Source organism: Podarcis raffonei, chromosome 14, assembly GCF_027172205.1.
Source record: "Podarcis raffonei isolate rPodRaf1 chromosome 14, rPodRaf1.pri, whole genome shotgun sequence".
NCBI lineage: Eukaryota > Metazoa > Chordata > Lepidosauria > Squamata > Lacertidae > Podarcis > Podarcis raffonei.
In genome coordinates this window covers 215,392-232,108 of record NC_070615.1, presented here as the reverse complement: position 1 = coordinate 232,108, position 16,717 = coordinate 215,392, and the positions used below count along the sequence as shown (strand labels likewise).

The 16,717-nt window shown below is 45.2% G+C and overlaps 2 protein-coding genes across 4 annotated transcripts in view; one reads left to right on the top strand and one right to left on the bottom strand.

Moving 5' to 3' along the window:
* Positions 1 to 15,644, top strand: part of SNX33 (sorting nexin 33) — an 89,726-nt gene extending 74,082 nt beyond the window's left edge. Inside the window, exon 2 of the mRNA XM_053364483.1 lies at positions 15,557 to 15,644. Within this exon, the coding sequence (XP_053220458.1) occupies positions 15,557 to 15,579 (23 nt within the window). The 3' untranslated portion in view covers positions 15,580 to 15,644. The remainder of the gene's footprint in view (positions 1 to 15,556) is intronic.
* Positions 12,359 to 16,717, bottom strand: part of CSPG4 (chondroitin sulfate proteoglycan 4) — a 123,638-nt gene continuing 119,279 nt past the window's right edge. For 2 of the 3 annotated variants that reach the window (XM_053364474.1, XM_053364475.1), the window contains 3 exons: positions 16,318 to 16,484; positions 15,541 to 15,721; positions 12,359 to 15,117 (listed from right to left, as the gene is read on the bottom strand). In XM_053364474.1, the coding sequence (XP_053220449.1) occupies positions 13,157 to 15,117; positions 15,541 to 15,721; positions 16,318 to 16,484 (2,309 nt within the window). In that variant the 3' untranslated portion in view covers positions 12,359 to 13,156. The remainder of the gene's footprint in view (positions 15,118 to 15,540; positions 15,722 to 16,317; positions 16,485 to 16,717) is intronic. The other variant, XM_053364476.1, reaches the window with a different exon arrangement.

The window sequence follows — 16,717 nt, the reverse complement described above, 5'->3', positions numbered from 1 at the left end:
TATGATTCAAGGAGAAAGAAGCTGATAGGCGTTGCCACCCCTGGGCGGGTTGTGAGGGCTGGCTGAAAGCAGACTGAGGCAAGTGGGTCAGGGGCCCTTTGCCTCAATAGACCGGCTGCCACCGCTATCCTTAATTTCTGTGCCTTCCTTGTTTTGTTCTGGAAGGCAACTGAGAATGTGCTAGAGCTGATGCCTCACAATTTGGCTGAGGGTTCAGGACGAGGGTGAGGTCTTTGGGCTGCTTCAATATTTCCTTATGAGGCAGCCGCTGAGTCACTGAAACATACATTTCTTTTTGCCAGGAAGCAAATTGCAAGCAACCTTTGTCTCTGGAGGGAGCGCAGAGGCTGGGTGGAGTTGTAAGCCTGGGCAGTTTTTTCTGCCATCCGTAGTCCTGGATGGGCAGAAGGGCAATTACCTTTAAACTTTGAGCCACCTGACAGCTCCCCCTTCCTGGGTTACCTGCAAGTGGTTGATCATTCAGCCTTTCAGAAGGAAGTAGCAAGAGAAGTAGTCAATGCATGGTTATTTAAGATTCTGCTTCCCACTCAGTTTTATATAACCCCTTTGTTGCAGGGAACAAAAGCCACCTCGTGGTTAATTCTCTCTCTTTCTGCTTGTCTCTCAGCATATTGTTGTGCTGGGATCAGGGGAGGCTGGCAGGGGCTGGATTAGAAGCCAGAGACAAAAGAGGTCCTTCTTTGGGGGCTTTTGAGTCCTGTGGGTGGGGATAACTCCACCCTGAGCATGTTACCAGGAAAGACCACGTAAGAGTACCACAGCATTTTCCATTATTAATGTAATTTAATTTAATGCATTTACCTTTTTCTCCAAGGAGTCCAAGGTGGTGAGGCATCTGATCAAGGCCTGTATTTTAAAATGAGCTTAAAGATATATTTGCAAATGTTTGTATGTTTCATGCCAGGCAGAAACCAGCTGGCTAAGTACTCTGGCAGTTGTTTATCTTCCTGCTCAAGGGCCCCCCTGATTTATAGCAGTAACAGGAGACAAGTTTCTCAAAGTTGTAAAAGGGAATTACAGGCTGGGAGCAAAGGTTATACTGACCCTACATATTACAGAATACAGTCAAGCTGCAAAAACACTAATTAAGAGTTGGTAAATAGTAAGATTTATTGTTTAACAGAAAATAATACCATGTGCCTCCCATCAGACTCTAGCCATATTTTCCTAAGGTCTAAGGTATAATGAGAGAGTTAAAGGGCAATAAATTTTGGGACGAGCTAATGGGAAAAGCAGCTGGCTGGGAAAGGGGGTGTAAACTGAAGAGGCTTCTTTTGAAGCTGTTTTTTACTGAGTTCCTCTTTACTTTGCAAAGGCCTTTTCTTCTAAAAAACTATCTATGTTATGTATGAGATTTGTTGGCTTAATGTAATTATGCAAAGGATTTAGAAAGTAAGAAATGTTAGATTCTTATTTCATTGATGGTGTGTGAGAATGTGAACCCAAGATCTCTGTTTAGATAGTATGTAATACCATGAGCCATCTGTTTTAGCCATTTGTTTTGGAATGCAGGGGCAACAGGGGCAAAAGGTGATCTGGTAATAAGGTGCCTTGTCGAGGCAAATGTAAGATATATGGCTACTTGTCTGCCATTTATGGATAGAAGGAAATATAGCTCTTTGTCTCCCATAAAAGGTAATAGGATATGGGTGTATCTTTTATGATTGGTTCTAGCAAACAGCCAATAGGAATTTCAACCAGGCTGATGGGACAGAGGCAGCCAAAGGAGGAGCAAGGGGGCTGGGCTGAGGGAATATAAGTGCTGGCCATCAGGGCTGAAAGGGCAGAGCTTTGGTAACCATATACCACTGTGTCTCTCATTTATTTGTCTGACAAATAAATTATTATTTTAATTTCTCTATTGCTGCGTTGAATATTTCATTCCAGCTAAGCGTTAACCACAAGCAGGGTGCTACAGTGGTGTTTATGGTTCTCCAGCCGCTCCTCATTTAATCCCAAAACAATCCTGTGAGGTAGGTTAGGCCGAGAGGCACTGACTCACCCAAGATGAGCTGCTTAATAATTGTTATGGAAATTACGGGGGGGCACATCTTTAAAGTTAAATATTACAAATATTATGCCTGAGTGTATCCTTTCAACTTGGCAGCTCAGGGAAGTTACCTAGCTTTAAAAAGAATATAAAATCATTTCCTTTGCCTGTTCCCTCCATTCCAAAGCTACGGTATTTTCCCCTTGAAAAAAGACTCCAGGAAATTCCCAGAGGTGACAATTGCTGGGCTCATTGTTAGCCAAAGGAAGCCAAATCTCATCACCTGACTCGCCTCAGGCTCCAGACATGCAAAGGAACTTCTATTGTACTTTTGGGTGGTGGGTACTTAAGACATATTTGTCTATGCTCATCTTATACCTGAGTCTTGCCCTCCCATGTCTGCTTATGCTAATCTTGTACCAAGGACTTGTCTGGACATGTTTGCCAAGGTTAACCCCTCCCCTTTTGTGACATGTCAGTGATGTAGCAATGATGCTGTACGAACTGTATTCTGGGATATGGTGGGAAAGTTTTAAAAGTCTTTGTCATCCCATCCTCGGGGTTCAAATTTGCTCTTTGGACCTATTGCGCAATAAACTTTGGTCTATAGCTATTTGCTCCAGTTGGCTGGACTCCTTCCTTTATTCTGCAGGGACCCACGGGCTCTGCGCGATGAGCTGGGTGACTGAGCAGCCTCATACCTAGATTTTTCCGTAACAATAATAACGATGATTTTATTATTTATGCCCCACCCATCTGGCTGGGTTTCCCCAGCCACTCTGCGCAGCTTACAGCATATATAAAACACAGCAAAACATCAAACATTAAAAACATCCGGATACAGGGCTGCCTTCAGATGTCTCCTAAAAGTTATGTAGTTCTTTATTTCCTTGACTCCTGAAGATTTAGGGTTCCACAGGGATGCCGAGTGGAGATTTTAACCCTGGTTTATCCCAGATCCAAGGCTGACACTCTAACTCATGGGTAGGCAAACTAAGGCCCGGGGGCCAGATCCGGCCCGCGGACAGTCCAGGAATCAGCGTGTTTTTACATGAGTATAATGCGTCCTTTTATTTAAAATGCATCTCTGGGTTATTTGTGGGCCATGGGAATTTGTTCATCCCCCCCCAATATAGTCTGACCCTCCAGAAGGTGTGAGGGCCAGTGGACCGGCCTCCTGCTGAAAATGTTTGCTGACCCCTGCTCTAACCACTAGGCCACGCTCGCTCTCATGAGGGGGATGGAGCCCTAGAGGCTAGGTCTGCTGTATTGCAGCTAGGGATGGGCAGATGTGTCAATTTCTGTATCTCTCAGTTTCACATATTTTAAATCTTAAATTCAGTTCTCCACAGTCCCACACCAGATTGCATTTTTTAAAGAAGTCCCTTTTATCGTAATATACACATTTTTGCATAGTAATTTCCCCTAATGTAATGTATTAGGAAGGGACGCAGGTGGTGCTGTGGGTTAAACCACAGAGCCTAGGACTTGCCGATCAGAAGGTCAGCGGTTCGAATCCCCGTGACGGAGTGAGCTCCCGATGCTCAGTCCCTGCTCCTGCCAACCCAGCAGTTCGAAAGCACATCAAAGTGCAAGTAGATAAATAGGTACTGCTCCGGCGGGAAGGTAAACAGTGTTTCTGTGAGCTGCTCTGGTTCGCCAGAAGTGGCTTAGTCATGCTGGCCACATGACCTGGAAAAACTCTGCAGACAAAAGCCAGCTCCCTTGGCCGATAAAGCGAGATGGGCGTGCAACCCCAGAGTCGTCTGCGACTGGACTTAATGGTCAGGGGTACCTTAACCTTTATTTAATGTATTAGGAAACTCTGGTTTCTTAAGGGATTCTTGGGGGAAAGTCATGTGCTTTAAATTTGCATTGGATGCTGTAGCAGATCCAACCGCTAACCACCAATTAATAAAGGAGTGGATTCACCCTGCTCACTGCCAATTTAATATAGCGGACCCACCTCACGGTACACCAATTAAATGAATTTCTACCATTTACCACAGGCTATCTTGTGGGGGACTTGTGTGAGGGAAACTTCAATTCAGGCAGGAGTTGATCAAACAAGAAAAGCTTTATTTCCCAAAAAGAGGTTGCTGAAACAAAGTTGGGTCAGGAGATGCGTTCTTTCAGGTAGTTTTTATTACTTAAACTAAATATAAGGACATCACAGGCTTAAACACAGTAGTATATGCACAGCTTTTCTTAAACTTCAGTTGCTAAAAATCAGTTGTTATACTTCAGGTAGATGTTCCGGTTTCTAGAATAGGTGGTAAAATGTTTAACTCGGTTTCTGTTCCTTCACTCTCATTCCTTTACTTAATTATGACAGGTGTCACAGTTAAATACTTTTGCCACAGCACAGCTTCCTTCACAGTTTATTCATTTGGTTCTTGACCAAGGGGCCCATTTCGTCAGTTCCCCTCTCTCTCAGCAATGCCACTCCTGAGGTATTTCCAGTTAGTGTAACAGACCTAGGGGATTCCCCTCAGCCCTGGTGACTGGCTTGGGGATCTTATTTTCCTAGATCTCTCCCCTCCTGACTGGAAGGAGATCTGGGTTTAGTCTGCCTTCCCACAGCTTCTTCCTCTCCTGGCTCAGACTCAGCCCTCCAGGGAACTCCTGTCTGAATACGTTCCCCAGACCCTCAACTCGCTCTTCCTATCTGATCTAAGAGGCTCCTTCCTCTGGCCATAGATATTCTCCTCAGAGCAGATGTTCCACTCAGATCAGAGCCAGTTCTCCTTCAGTCAATTCCAGCCCAAGTTATTGAGCTTTTCTGGGGAAATCACAGGCAAAGTTTTCATAGAGGGCATCTGCTGGGAACCTCAATAAATTGAGTACTTTTAATCATGTTTGTGCTGCCCCCACCTTGGCTGTCACTATCCCTCAACCTGAACCCTGTCTCCCCTCTCAAATCCATCCCCATCCAACTGTCTCCCTCAGAAACGGCTCCTATTATTTTCCCTCCCAAAGCGCTGCTCTGCCTCCTCCCCTCTGGCTAGCCACTCAGAGAGAGGCTCCAGGCCCCTGGTCCCCAGACTCTGGTCTGGCTCTGCTGTCCATCACAGATACGCTTGAGAGACATGGTGTGGATGAGACCAGTGTGAGAAGAGCAGGACAGATGTGGGGAGAGAAAGACAGCCTGGCAAGGTGAAGACTTCAAGACACCACCAAAAAAGAGAAAACACATCACTGAAAGCAGGGGTGAACGAAGGCTAACCGACACCTGTGGCAGGGCAAACCTACAGCTGCACACACATTGCACCGCTCCGAACGATGCGTGCGTGGCATCACTATGTAGGGCACATGTGCAACGTTGCTACGTACAGCGTATGCGTGCGACACCGCGCATGTGTTGTGCATAGCGGTTTGCCGCTGGTGCTGCTCAAACACTGTACAGATGGTGGCGGGATCCTCTGCTTGCAGCTGCACCTGGGGGTGGCAGTGCGAGCACCCTGTGGGGTGCCTTCTTGTCACCCCTCCAGACATGGCACCCGGGGCGCACCACTCTCCCCGACCCCCTTGCGATGCCACTGTACCTCAGAGGGCTGATGTGATATATAGAAATAGAACGTGTAAAGCTGAGCCCATGGCCCTACTCGGCTGGTTGTGTGAGAGAACTGAAGTTGCAGATCTCCTCCCTCTTGACAAAAGAGAAAGAATGTGGGATTGCTTATCATCTGGTCCAGCTCGTCTTTCTTCTTTCGCCGCCATTTATTTACATTCCCTTTCTGTCAGCTGAGAAACAGAAACCGAGATGCATCTGAAGCACAGTTCGCCAGAGTGCAGCACAAGAGAACCTCTTTTGAAATGGAACAGCAGGCATTACATTACATAGTTTTGAGGCATCTGATCAAAGCCTGTATTCTTGATCAAGGTTTATATTTTGATCAGATTCCTGTATTCTAAAAATGAGCTTAAATTCACAAATGTTTCTTTCGAGGCAGGAAACCAGCAGGCAGCTAGCAAGCTCTTAGACAGAGGGCCCCTCTGGTTTATTGCGGTCATAAAAAGGCTGAGGTCACTGACCATACAAATTACAGAATACAATCAAGCTGCAATTAAGTTGGTAAATAGTAAGAATTATTGTGCCTCCCATTAGAGACTTGAGCCACATTTTCATAAGGTTAAAAGGGCAAATAGAAACAGCAGCTGGACTAGGCAAAGCAGCTCTCTGAAACTGCTTTGAAGCTTTAGAGAACTTAGAATTTAGCTTAGCTTTTACTAAGTTCCCTTTCTTCTAAAAAAACTATATATGTTATGAAATATATTGGCTTAAATGTAATTATGCAAAGGATTTAGAAAGTAAGAAATGTTAGATTCTTATGTTAGATTCTTATTTCATAGAATCATAGAATCATAAAGTTGGAGGAGACCACAAGGGCCATCGAGTCCAAACCCCTGCCGAGCAGGAAACACCATCAGAGCACTCCTGACATATGGTTGTCGAGCCTCTGCTTAAAGACCTCCAAAGAAGGAGATCTTTCATAGATGGTGTGTGAGGAGGTGAACCCAAGATCTCTGTTTAAGATAAAATTAGAACCATTAGCCATCTGTTTTGCAGGGAATAGGGCAAGAGGGGCCAAAGGTTATCTGGTAATTAAGGTGCCTGGTCGAGGTAAATATAAGATATATGACTATTTATTTGCCATTTATAAATAGAAGAAAATATAGCTCTCTGTCTCCCATAAAAGGTAATAGGAAATGGGTGTATCTTTTATGATTGGTTCTAGCAAACAGCCAATAGGAATTTCAACCAGGCTGATGGGACAGAGGCAGCCAAAGGAGGAGCAAGGGGGCTGGGCTGAGGCAATATAAGTGCTGGCCATCAGGGCTGAAAGGGCAGAGCTTTGGTAACCATATACCACTGTGTCTCTCATTTATTTGTCTGACAAATAAATTATTATTTTAATTTCTCTATTGCTGCATTGAATATTTCATTCCAGCTAAGTGTTAACCACAAGCAGGGTGCTACAGTTTCTCAAATACCACATTTGCAATATAACACTCTGATGGTTGATATTGTGCAAGTCCCTGAATGGATGTCTGTCTCTTTCCAAGTGTGTGTGTGTGTGTGTGTGTGTGTGTGTGTGTGTGTGGTGGATGAGGAGCTAATGGGACCAGTAACAGCTTTTTTGAGGGGTGGGGATTAATTGAGTTGGAGGGGAACGCCTTTCACCAGTGATCTACCTTGAATCCAAACATTCAGCATGGGAGTCTCCTATAAGTGTTTTCATCCTTTTTGTTCTGTCTTCCCTGCCCCTCTGTGTACTTGGTGGCAGTTAAAGGCTCTTTTCTACATACACAAAACCACTACTTACACTACCAGGGCTGGCGCAAGACTCCATATCTCTATCTATCTCCTATTACATATGTTCTTAAGGATGTTGCCACACTGCAGTTCGTGTGGCTGCTGACAGGTGACTCTTTGAACAACAGCGTGAAGACAATCCCAGCTCTGAGCTGCTGGAAACTAGCGATGGACCATGTGAGTGATGCTGGTCCCACAGCTATGCTCCTGGCCCATGTTTAAAGTGAAATGAAATAAAATGTGCATGGCTGGAACGTGAGATCTGCTCCACTGAGCTTATACAGGTATTAACAGCGTTGTGGCTCTAGCTGGTGTCCTGCACCTGCTTTTTTTGTATTTTGGTTTCCCACCTTTGTGATGCATTTGCTCCTGCCCCCCCCCCATGCAAGCCTGACATTTGCCACCTGAGGTAGTGGCCTTATTTTGCCTAATGGTGGAGCTGGCGCTGCACAGCAAGCCCATGTGCTAAGCAAGGAAACATTGCAGAAGCTGGAGAGGGCTCCAATCTGTGCCTACCTCATTTCCAAAGTCATCTGGATTTCCTCTTCTTGCAAAATGTGAAGGTCAAATAACGCTGCTCTGCCTCTTCCTTTGAAGACAAGTTCCTGCTCCCTCTGAGAAATTTTGACATGACCATGCGTTTTTGTTAAAAAATAGCCCATTTTTATTCCAGGCATTCTTTACCTTGTTATAAATTACTCAGTCCATGTGAAGCAACATCTGATAGACTTATTTTCAGGGCTGGATTTAAGTCTGATGAGGCCCTAAGCTTCTGAAGGCAATGGGGCCCTTTACTTACATCATAGGAGCCTACACAACACAAAACACTCTTGCTGTATGTAGGTTTTATTTTATTTGTTTTTTATCTTATATTTTGGAAATGTACATCCAGGTTTTTTTCCTTTAATTTTTTTGGGCCCCAAAAGAGTGGGGCCCTAATCTATAGCTTGTTTAGCTTATACATAAATCCAGCACTGCTTATTTTATTTTTAAAAAACCAAAATAGTCAGGTTTAGCTTTTAGGCATGGCTTCCTTCTGTCAGTCTCTTGTATTCTTCACCTGCCCACAAAAATCCATACTCTGCTTCACGCTGGTAGCAAGAAGGGATATTTCCATATCACCAGTGCCTTCAGAAAACAAAACAACAAAATCTCATGATTGGGGGAATGGGTGGGTTCAAAGGCATAGGAAGGGGGGGCGGTGGGGGCAATCCGCCCCAGGTGTCATCCCTGAGGGGGGTGACAAAATCCCCCTCGGTGCCGATCACCCCGCCCCCCGCGGCAGCTCACCCTGCCCCCGGGTGCATGGCATGTGCGCCGCTCTGGGTGCCTGAACGGCTAACTCCGCCAATGGAAGTTACTGGAAGCAGGATTAAAAGAAGGCTTTTTTTCCAGCTGGAACTCACCAGAACGCAGTCCCAGCATCTCTCAGGTGGGCACCATTGCCCTTTGAGAAGAACATTCAGGGTGAATTCCGGCATCTCTTTGTCTAGAAAAATAGCACTGAAAAGTGTGTACAGTTGCATGATTTAAGCCCTATTTGCACCATGCCACTTTAATCAGTCATGGCTTCCCACCAAAATCCTGGGAGTTGTAATTTGTGAAGGGTGCTGAGCATTGTTAGGAGACCTCTGTGTGTCTCTCAGAGCTCCAATTCTCAGAGTGGTTTAACAATTGATCCCTCTTCCCTAGGGAACTTTGGGAATTGCAGTTCCGTGAAGGGAATAGAGATTCTCCTAACTCCTCTCAGCACCCTTAACAAACTAAAGCTCCCAGGATTCCTTAGCAGGGGGCGGGGCGGGGCGGAGCTGTGCCTGTGACATCATAGCACTTTAAATGTATGGGGCAGTTGGGACCTGTTTGCCTCTCATTGACTTTGAGCCTGAACCACATCTAGCTTGTTATTTATCTCAATTGGGATTGAAGCAGGTTTGGGGAGAAATTCATCAGAATCCAGTGTTGCATAAGAACTGACAGGATAGATAAGGATTGAGACTAATGTGTGTACACCAGTGGTGGGAACATGAGTGTGGCCAATATTTTTGTTGGGGGAGGGGGCAGAACGGATGTGATTGGTCAGTTAGTTAAGCATTTCTATTGTTTTACTTGATCTAGGGTGGGTAGTACTCGTACCAATGAAGCTTCATGTGATGGGAAAGGAGATGCCGACTAAACCTCAGGAAGAACTTTCTGACAGTAAGAGCTGTTGGACAGAGATTTTAGAGTTGGAAGGAACCTTAAAGGTCAACAAGACTCCATGCAGGAATCTTTCCAGTGTAGCATCCCTGGCCACATCCACACCATACATCTAAAAGCACATTTAGCAGTAATGCCCGTTGTTTAAAGAATCCTGGGAACTGTAGATTCCCCACCACAGAGCAACAATTCCCAGCACCCTTAGCAAGCTACAGTTTCTGGGATTCTTTAAAGGTGTGGTGTTTTTGGTCTGGTGTGGAGATGCCCCTAAAGATAAAGGTGAAGGTACCCTTGACCGTGCCCCTAGCCTCTATTTAAACACACCCAGCAAAGGAGAGGCTTTCCAAAATGGCCCGTTCCATTGGGAAACAGCTTTGTTAGGAAGAATCTCCTAATGTTTAGCCAAAATCTTATTTCTTACTATTCCCACCCATTGGTTCTGGTTCTGCCCTCTGGAAGAACAAGCACAAGTCTGCTCCATCTTCTCTGGTGGCCTTTTGGCTCTTTGAAGGCAGACATCATATTTTCCTTTAGCTTGTCTTCTCCAGGCCAAAACATGACCAGCTCCTTCATCTCTTCTTCATAGGACCTTTTTGCCTAAGGAGGCCTTACCCACAGCCCATGTCTGAAGCACAATTAAAGCATATGACTTCCCCAAAGAATCCTGGCAGCTGCAGCTTGTTATGGATGCTGGGAATCATAGCTCTGTGAGGGGCGAACTACAATTCTCAGGATTATTGGGGGAAAGCCATGTACTTTAAATGGAGAGTATGGATGCAACCCTCAATCACATGACACAGCACCCTAGTCAGAGTTTTGCGGGGCAGCTTGTTCCTGTGTTACCCACTCCAGAAAACCCAGAAATTTTGTGATAAACCATATCCATAACTGGGTAGGGAACCACTGTAGGACAGCCAAAATATAACTACAGCCTAATATAGATGCAAAGCTATGCCATTGCATTAAATGGTTAATAAAACATAATGAAATTTGGCTCATAGGTGGGACACTTAAAAGCACGAGGAAGCTGTGCACTAAGCTATAGGTAGAATGTTATAGTGCCACAAAAAGTGAAAGGACTAGAAAGCTGATTTTTAAAAAATGAAACTGGAATATTCAAGGATGGGCCTGGAATCTTCAAGAAGGAACCAGGTCTCATCCAACAGAGTCCTAGAACAAAACGCATCACAGTTCCCTCCCTCCTCCTGGAATGTTAATTGGCAGGAGGGGAAACCCAAGAGCACAGTGGGGTCATGTGCCATATGCCATGTTTGTTTCAGAACACGTGACTGGAGCAGAGAGGAGCAGATGGTGCTTCGGCAGCTGCTTATGATTCTTAGCTTCACCCCCAAGAGGGCTGTTGAAATGAAGGCACAGCCACACCATACATCTGAAGCACTCTTATGTGACTTTAACTCCCAGGCTTCCCTCCCATTCCCACTAAAGAATCCTGGGGACTGTAGCTTGTGAAGGGCAGAGAGTTGCTAGGAAGTACAGTTCCTAGTACCCTGAACAAGCAAGAAACAATAGCTGTTTCAGAAGTGGTATCTCTGAGTACTTTAAATGCATTTTGTGGATGGGACCTAAGTGTGCATGGGCATTTCTGTACACGTGCCCCACTTGAGGGAAAGTTGTGCCTGATTAAATCACTGAGAATAGGGCTAGCGCAAGTGATGTCCCTTGCATTCCACACACTGGTCAACTGGACTAGCAATTAAATCTTAACACTGGGAGCTTGTCTAGCACGTTAGCAGTCATGCAGAATCCTGGGAGCTGTACTTTGTTAAAGGTGCTAGGAACTGAAAGTTTGTGAGGTCAGTACCCTTACAAACTACAGTTCCCAGGATTCTTTGGGGGAAGCCATGACTGCTCAAGCACTATAGGAGTGCTTTAAATGTATGGTGTGGGTATGACTTGGGAAAACACCCATGTCCTCTGGCATAACTGAGGCTTAGGGGCATGCCTGGCAAGCCTTATGGCACAGACTGCTCTGTCCTCCAACTCCTCGCCACCATATCCTGCCTTCTATGATCTGCCACCTGAGTCAGGACTAACTCAGTCTGCCTTACTGTAGGCTTGGCTCCAGCTCAGAAGCTCTAGGCAGGGAGAAACAGGAAAGAAAGGGCGGCTGCCTGCCTTTCCTAGCAACCTGGTTTTCAAAACCATGTGGACTCTTGTCCCATGAAAGCTGATGCAATTGTAAATGTTTGCAACCATTAAGGAGACGGCAAGAGTGTGCTTATTTATGGAAGCGATGAAAAGCGGCAGCCGTCTGAATATGACCCTTGGATGAATGGAAAAACCCACACAGGACTACAATTGGTTTCAACTCGCTTATGGAGACTATCAGAGGTCACAAAGAAAAAGGAAAAATATGTGAAGCAGCAGCAACAAGATGATTGGATCCCTTTTGGAACTTGAAATATGGGTACCCAACAAAAAATTTAAAATTTGGCTTTGTAATTTGGAATTAATGTGATTTGATTTGATTGGTCTGTTAATAAAAATTAATTTTTTTAAAAAAAACACCATTAAGGTGTCACCAAACTTTTCCCTGTGCTGTTGCTGCTGCTTTGTCTCTTAAACTACAGCGGAGTAGGGGGAGAAAGTCACTTTTGGATATTGATTTTGTCCCATGGTTGTTCCCTGTTGTTGGTTTTAATCACATGTATTTGGGGCGACAGCATAATCCCACCCCTGTCTCTAGGGCTGCCAGGCCAGGATATCTCAGTGGCTAAACCTGAGACCTAGGGATGGCCCTGGTGATGTCACAAGTGCAGCCCAGTGCTCCCTCACACCACTGATCCCTGGAGATGGAGGTTGTACATTGACAATAAAGGTATTATTATTTTTAATTTGGAGAGGCGAGGAGGGATGAGAGGGGAGCGGACACCCCCAGAGAGTCTGCAAAAATGTCCCACCAGTTTCTGCTGGGTTGAAGCTTACAAGCTGCACACAAAGTCTTCTTAATAAATAACATTTTTTTTCAAAAAGCACTCTCATCCCAATTATTCTGTGACACCTTCACGCTCTGAAAAAACAGGATTCTGAAATCTGCATAAATTAGATAAATGTGTATGCTTTCTCTTGTTTTGCATAATTTATCTGGCAGCACTTAGTATTCTGCATAATTTATTTGAGCTTCTGCTAGTCACGAGGAGGAGCTATGTGAGCACACTGAAGCTCCACTCATGAATCCTTGGAAACCGCAGTTGGTTCCTCTTTTGGGTTCTAAGATTTCCATATGCTTTCAAGCACATTGTTGCATTGATAAGAACTTTAAAACTGCTTTTAAAAAACAACAGAGGAAAGCTTTGATTGTCAAGAGGAGAATCTGCAATTTTCTATTCTCCCTTGAAAAATGTACAGCCTTGTTAGGGTCTCACTTATTTCATTCCAGGAGACTTCCCTGCCATTGAGCCAACATCTTTGAGGAAAACCAGGTCTGGAGAATCAGGAAAGAATTTGACCTGTGCAGGAAGGGCTTCCTTGAATCTCAGGGACTGTGTCATATATAAATCAGGCAACAGGAGGAGGCAGAGGAGGAGAAAGAGGTGAGATAATCTTTAGGAAACCATGCAGCCCATGGCGCTCCACCTCAAGACAGGCTATTTTGTCCCTCGCTCCAGTCCTCAGACCCAGTACTGACTGTTTTTTAAGGCTGTGTTGGGTGTCCTACAATATTGGAGCAGTTCTGGATCCTGCTGGCCTCCTGGCCCTATCCCCTTTGAGTTGGGTCCTGCTCCTTTGGCCTCCAGTGTGTTGACTGTTGTCAAAGGGATGCCTTGGTTGGGGTCAGTCTTCCGGAAAGTCTCCTGGTCAACCAATGTACCATTTTTGTATTTGGGGGGTGTGGCTTGGACATTGTGCTTGCCAGTCTTGTTCCGTTTGTGGAGGTAGAACAGTAAGGGCAGGATCAAAGCAAGAAGCAGAAGGATGAGGCAGATGGGGAGAATGATGCTGAACATATTGGCTTCAATGAAACTAAGGAGTGTGCTCCTTTCCGTAGGAAATGCACTGGTGACTGTTATGTGCCCAGCCCATGCTGTTGGACGAACATGTGTCTCACTGGAGTTATACTCAGTGTTTTCTGGCTCTGGGCGCCTAGTTGTCAACATCTGCAGAGAAGGGGTTATGCTTTGGGTTGTGGGGTTTTGGCCCCCTTCTTGGAAATCAGGCACTTTGAGCAGTTTCACTCCATAGGCTGTTGAGGAATTGAAGGCCTCGGTGATGTATGCCATTGATTCCACAGCAGGGGGCACCCCATCAGCCACCAACTCAAACAGAAAGCTGTCCTGCTGGAGGTTTTCCTGAGAGTCTTCTCTTTCCCATATCTCCACCCCAACTAGCCCTCCCTCAAGATCCTGCTGGGTGAAGGCATCAGTGGAGACGGGCGGGTTCCTTTTGTCTCTCGAGAGTTTCACAAAATGGCTCCCTTGGGGTGCTCGGAGGATTTTGAAGGCTGGGATGCTCTTGGTCCTGCTGCCCAGTTCACTTGCGTCAAGGATGTCGGTGTTGAGCTGGACGGTGGCTCCTCTTGGCCAAAGGATATCCTGTTGGGTTTTGACCAAGGCCTTGACCATTACATTCACAATGCCTGAAATGTTGACATCTCCTGCTGTGGCAAGGAACTGGAATTCATCTTTGGGGGAGATGAAGTCAGTGAAAGTAAATGTCACTTCTCCATTGTCCACTTGGCTCTGTGAAAAGTCCCTCACGGGCTTTTGGTTGACATTGACCTGACCAAACTGTGGGTCCCTGATGAGTCTATAGATGGTATTTTGCTGCTCTTGGCCTGAGGCCCCCAGAAGGTGCTTGCGAGACAGGAAGGCCATGTTGACACCCTGTGGTATCTCCAACGGGATTTGATTTGTTGCCCAGGTGGTTGCTGGAAGAACTATGATTTCCAAAGACGTTAAGATGGGTGGATTGTGTCCATCGGAGATAGCAAGGTGTAAGACTCCAGAAGAGTCCGTTCCATTGGCGATGAACCTCAAGTGCCCTGCGTTGATGTCTGCTTGAGTAAACTGGGTAATTGCCACCTGCGTAGCATGGATATTGACTACAAAGCCACTGGATAACCCAGAAAGGATCCTGTACTTGATTTCTTCAGGAAAACTGTCAGGATCCATGGTGTTCAGTTGTTCCTGAGAAAGCATTGCAGGGGAACCCTGGAGGACCTGCAGAACCTGGCCTTGGGTGAGCAACACGGGTGGCATTTCATTTCTGTCACTCACTGTGATGTTGAACATCCCAGAAATGACAGGCTCCTCCCCTTCTTGTGGGGGCTGAATAGATCTCTCTGTGCTGGGCCGGAGCCAGGCTTTAAAGCTGAAATGATCACCCAGGGTGCTGGGTCCATGGTGGGCATATTCCAAGTCACCTGCAGCAAGATCAGACTGGAGGAAGTAGGGATGCTTTTTATCAACTGGTCCATCGGCAACGGACAGGGTCCCATGGCTGGGTAGCTCCGTCACCAGAAATATCACATCATACGATGCTCTTCTGGAGACAGGTTCTTTAGCAAGAAGGTTAGAAGCATCTAGTAATGAGATGTTGACCACTGCACTTTGAGCTTCTGAAACAATGAGGCCTGGGAGACAGTGGGAGAAAAAAGAAAAAAGAAAAAAACATGATTACAGAAAGGTTGCAGCTCATCTGGAAAGTAAAATCAAGAGAGCAATAAGAACATCAGAAGGGCTTGCTGGATCAGGCCAATGGCCCATCTAGTCCAGCATCCTGTTCTCACCATGTGGTTCTCTGAGAATTCAAAGGATTTATTTCTAGCAAATGCCCCCTCATCTCCCCAGATTTTACTAGAACTTAGTCATCTTTATGCACAGGGACATCACAGCACATGCCTTTCCTAGGAAGGGGCAAACCTTTCCTTCACAACAGCTCTCTTTGCTGTGATATCTGCTTTGCAGGGGGTTGGACTCGATAGCCCTCTGGGTCCCTTCTAACTCTACAATTTGATGATTCTATGTGTGTTTTGGCATCTTGACTCTCCTTTTACCTTTGTTTCTCCACAGAGTGGAGCTGTGAGGACAGCTGATGTTGAAGGAGACCAACACACCAAGGACATACAGGTTTGAGATCATGGAGGGAGAAGAAATTCGGAAGTGGAAAGTGTCCTCAAGAATCCAGAAAGGTTCCTGTGGCATTTCATGCTGATATGATATTACCCCAGCATCCACCTGATTGGATATGTGTAAGAAGGAAACTGGGTTAGGCACTCTGTGAAAGCAAACCAATAATGTCTTTGTATTTATTTTGAAGAAGAACATACATTTTAATAACACACTGGGAAAAATGAAAACCTGAACCAAAACCAAAATAAAAATGCACACACACAAATAATGTATTTGGTTAGTTTCAGTCACACTCCCTGCAAAACATGATTATTATTATTGGTGTTGTGGGGTAATAACATTTTATAAAAATATTTGTTTTATTAATAAATATCATGTTATTGTCCTTGAGGTCTTTCTAACCTTCCCTTAAAGGTAGGAGGTTAGTAAGAATTTCAGATAATAGTATCTCTTACTGGAGTCTTTTAAGATATGAAATAATTTTTTGCCACTTAATTGAAAATGAATCTTTGTTTGTCCTCAAGTATACCTTGATTTTTGAGTTTTTTCCTGCAGTAGCTATAGACCAGTCAACCCATACTGTCCATGTGGACAATGGCCAGACTCAGTTTACTCAGTAAACATTGCTTCCTGTGTTTCTATTCAGAATCAAGGTCTGATACCATGAGGGACATCAAGAAAGAAGCGGCTAAGACTTCTACCTCGTCTTGGGTGAAGTTGCTCAGCTGCCCTCTGTCCTCCCACTTCTGGCTGTTCACCAATTTGCCAAAGCCTGGAGGCTGTTCTATGATGTAAGAGAGCGTCTGGGCTTCTGCCTCATCATTGGTCACTGCTTTCAGGTTCTGGCTCCTGATTGGCTGAAGAGAGCCTGGGAAAAAAATGGTTAGGAGGAGCTGAGCATCTGAAGGTGGTGTAGTAAAAGCTTCACCCACAGTTTCACTCCTAAAGAAACAAGAAAATTGTTCCCCCAAAGTTTTGAGGGGTTGTGTGATATTCTTTAGCATTGCTGGAGGTGGGACTTGAGGATCATTGGGGTCCGTTCCAACTGTACAATTCTATGATTCTGTGTAAATTATGGAAATTTTACAGAAAAATTTGTGC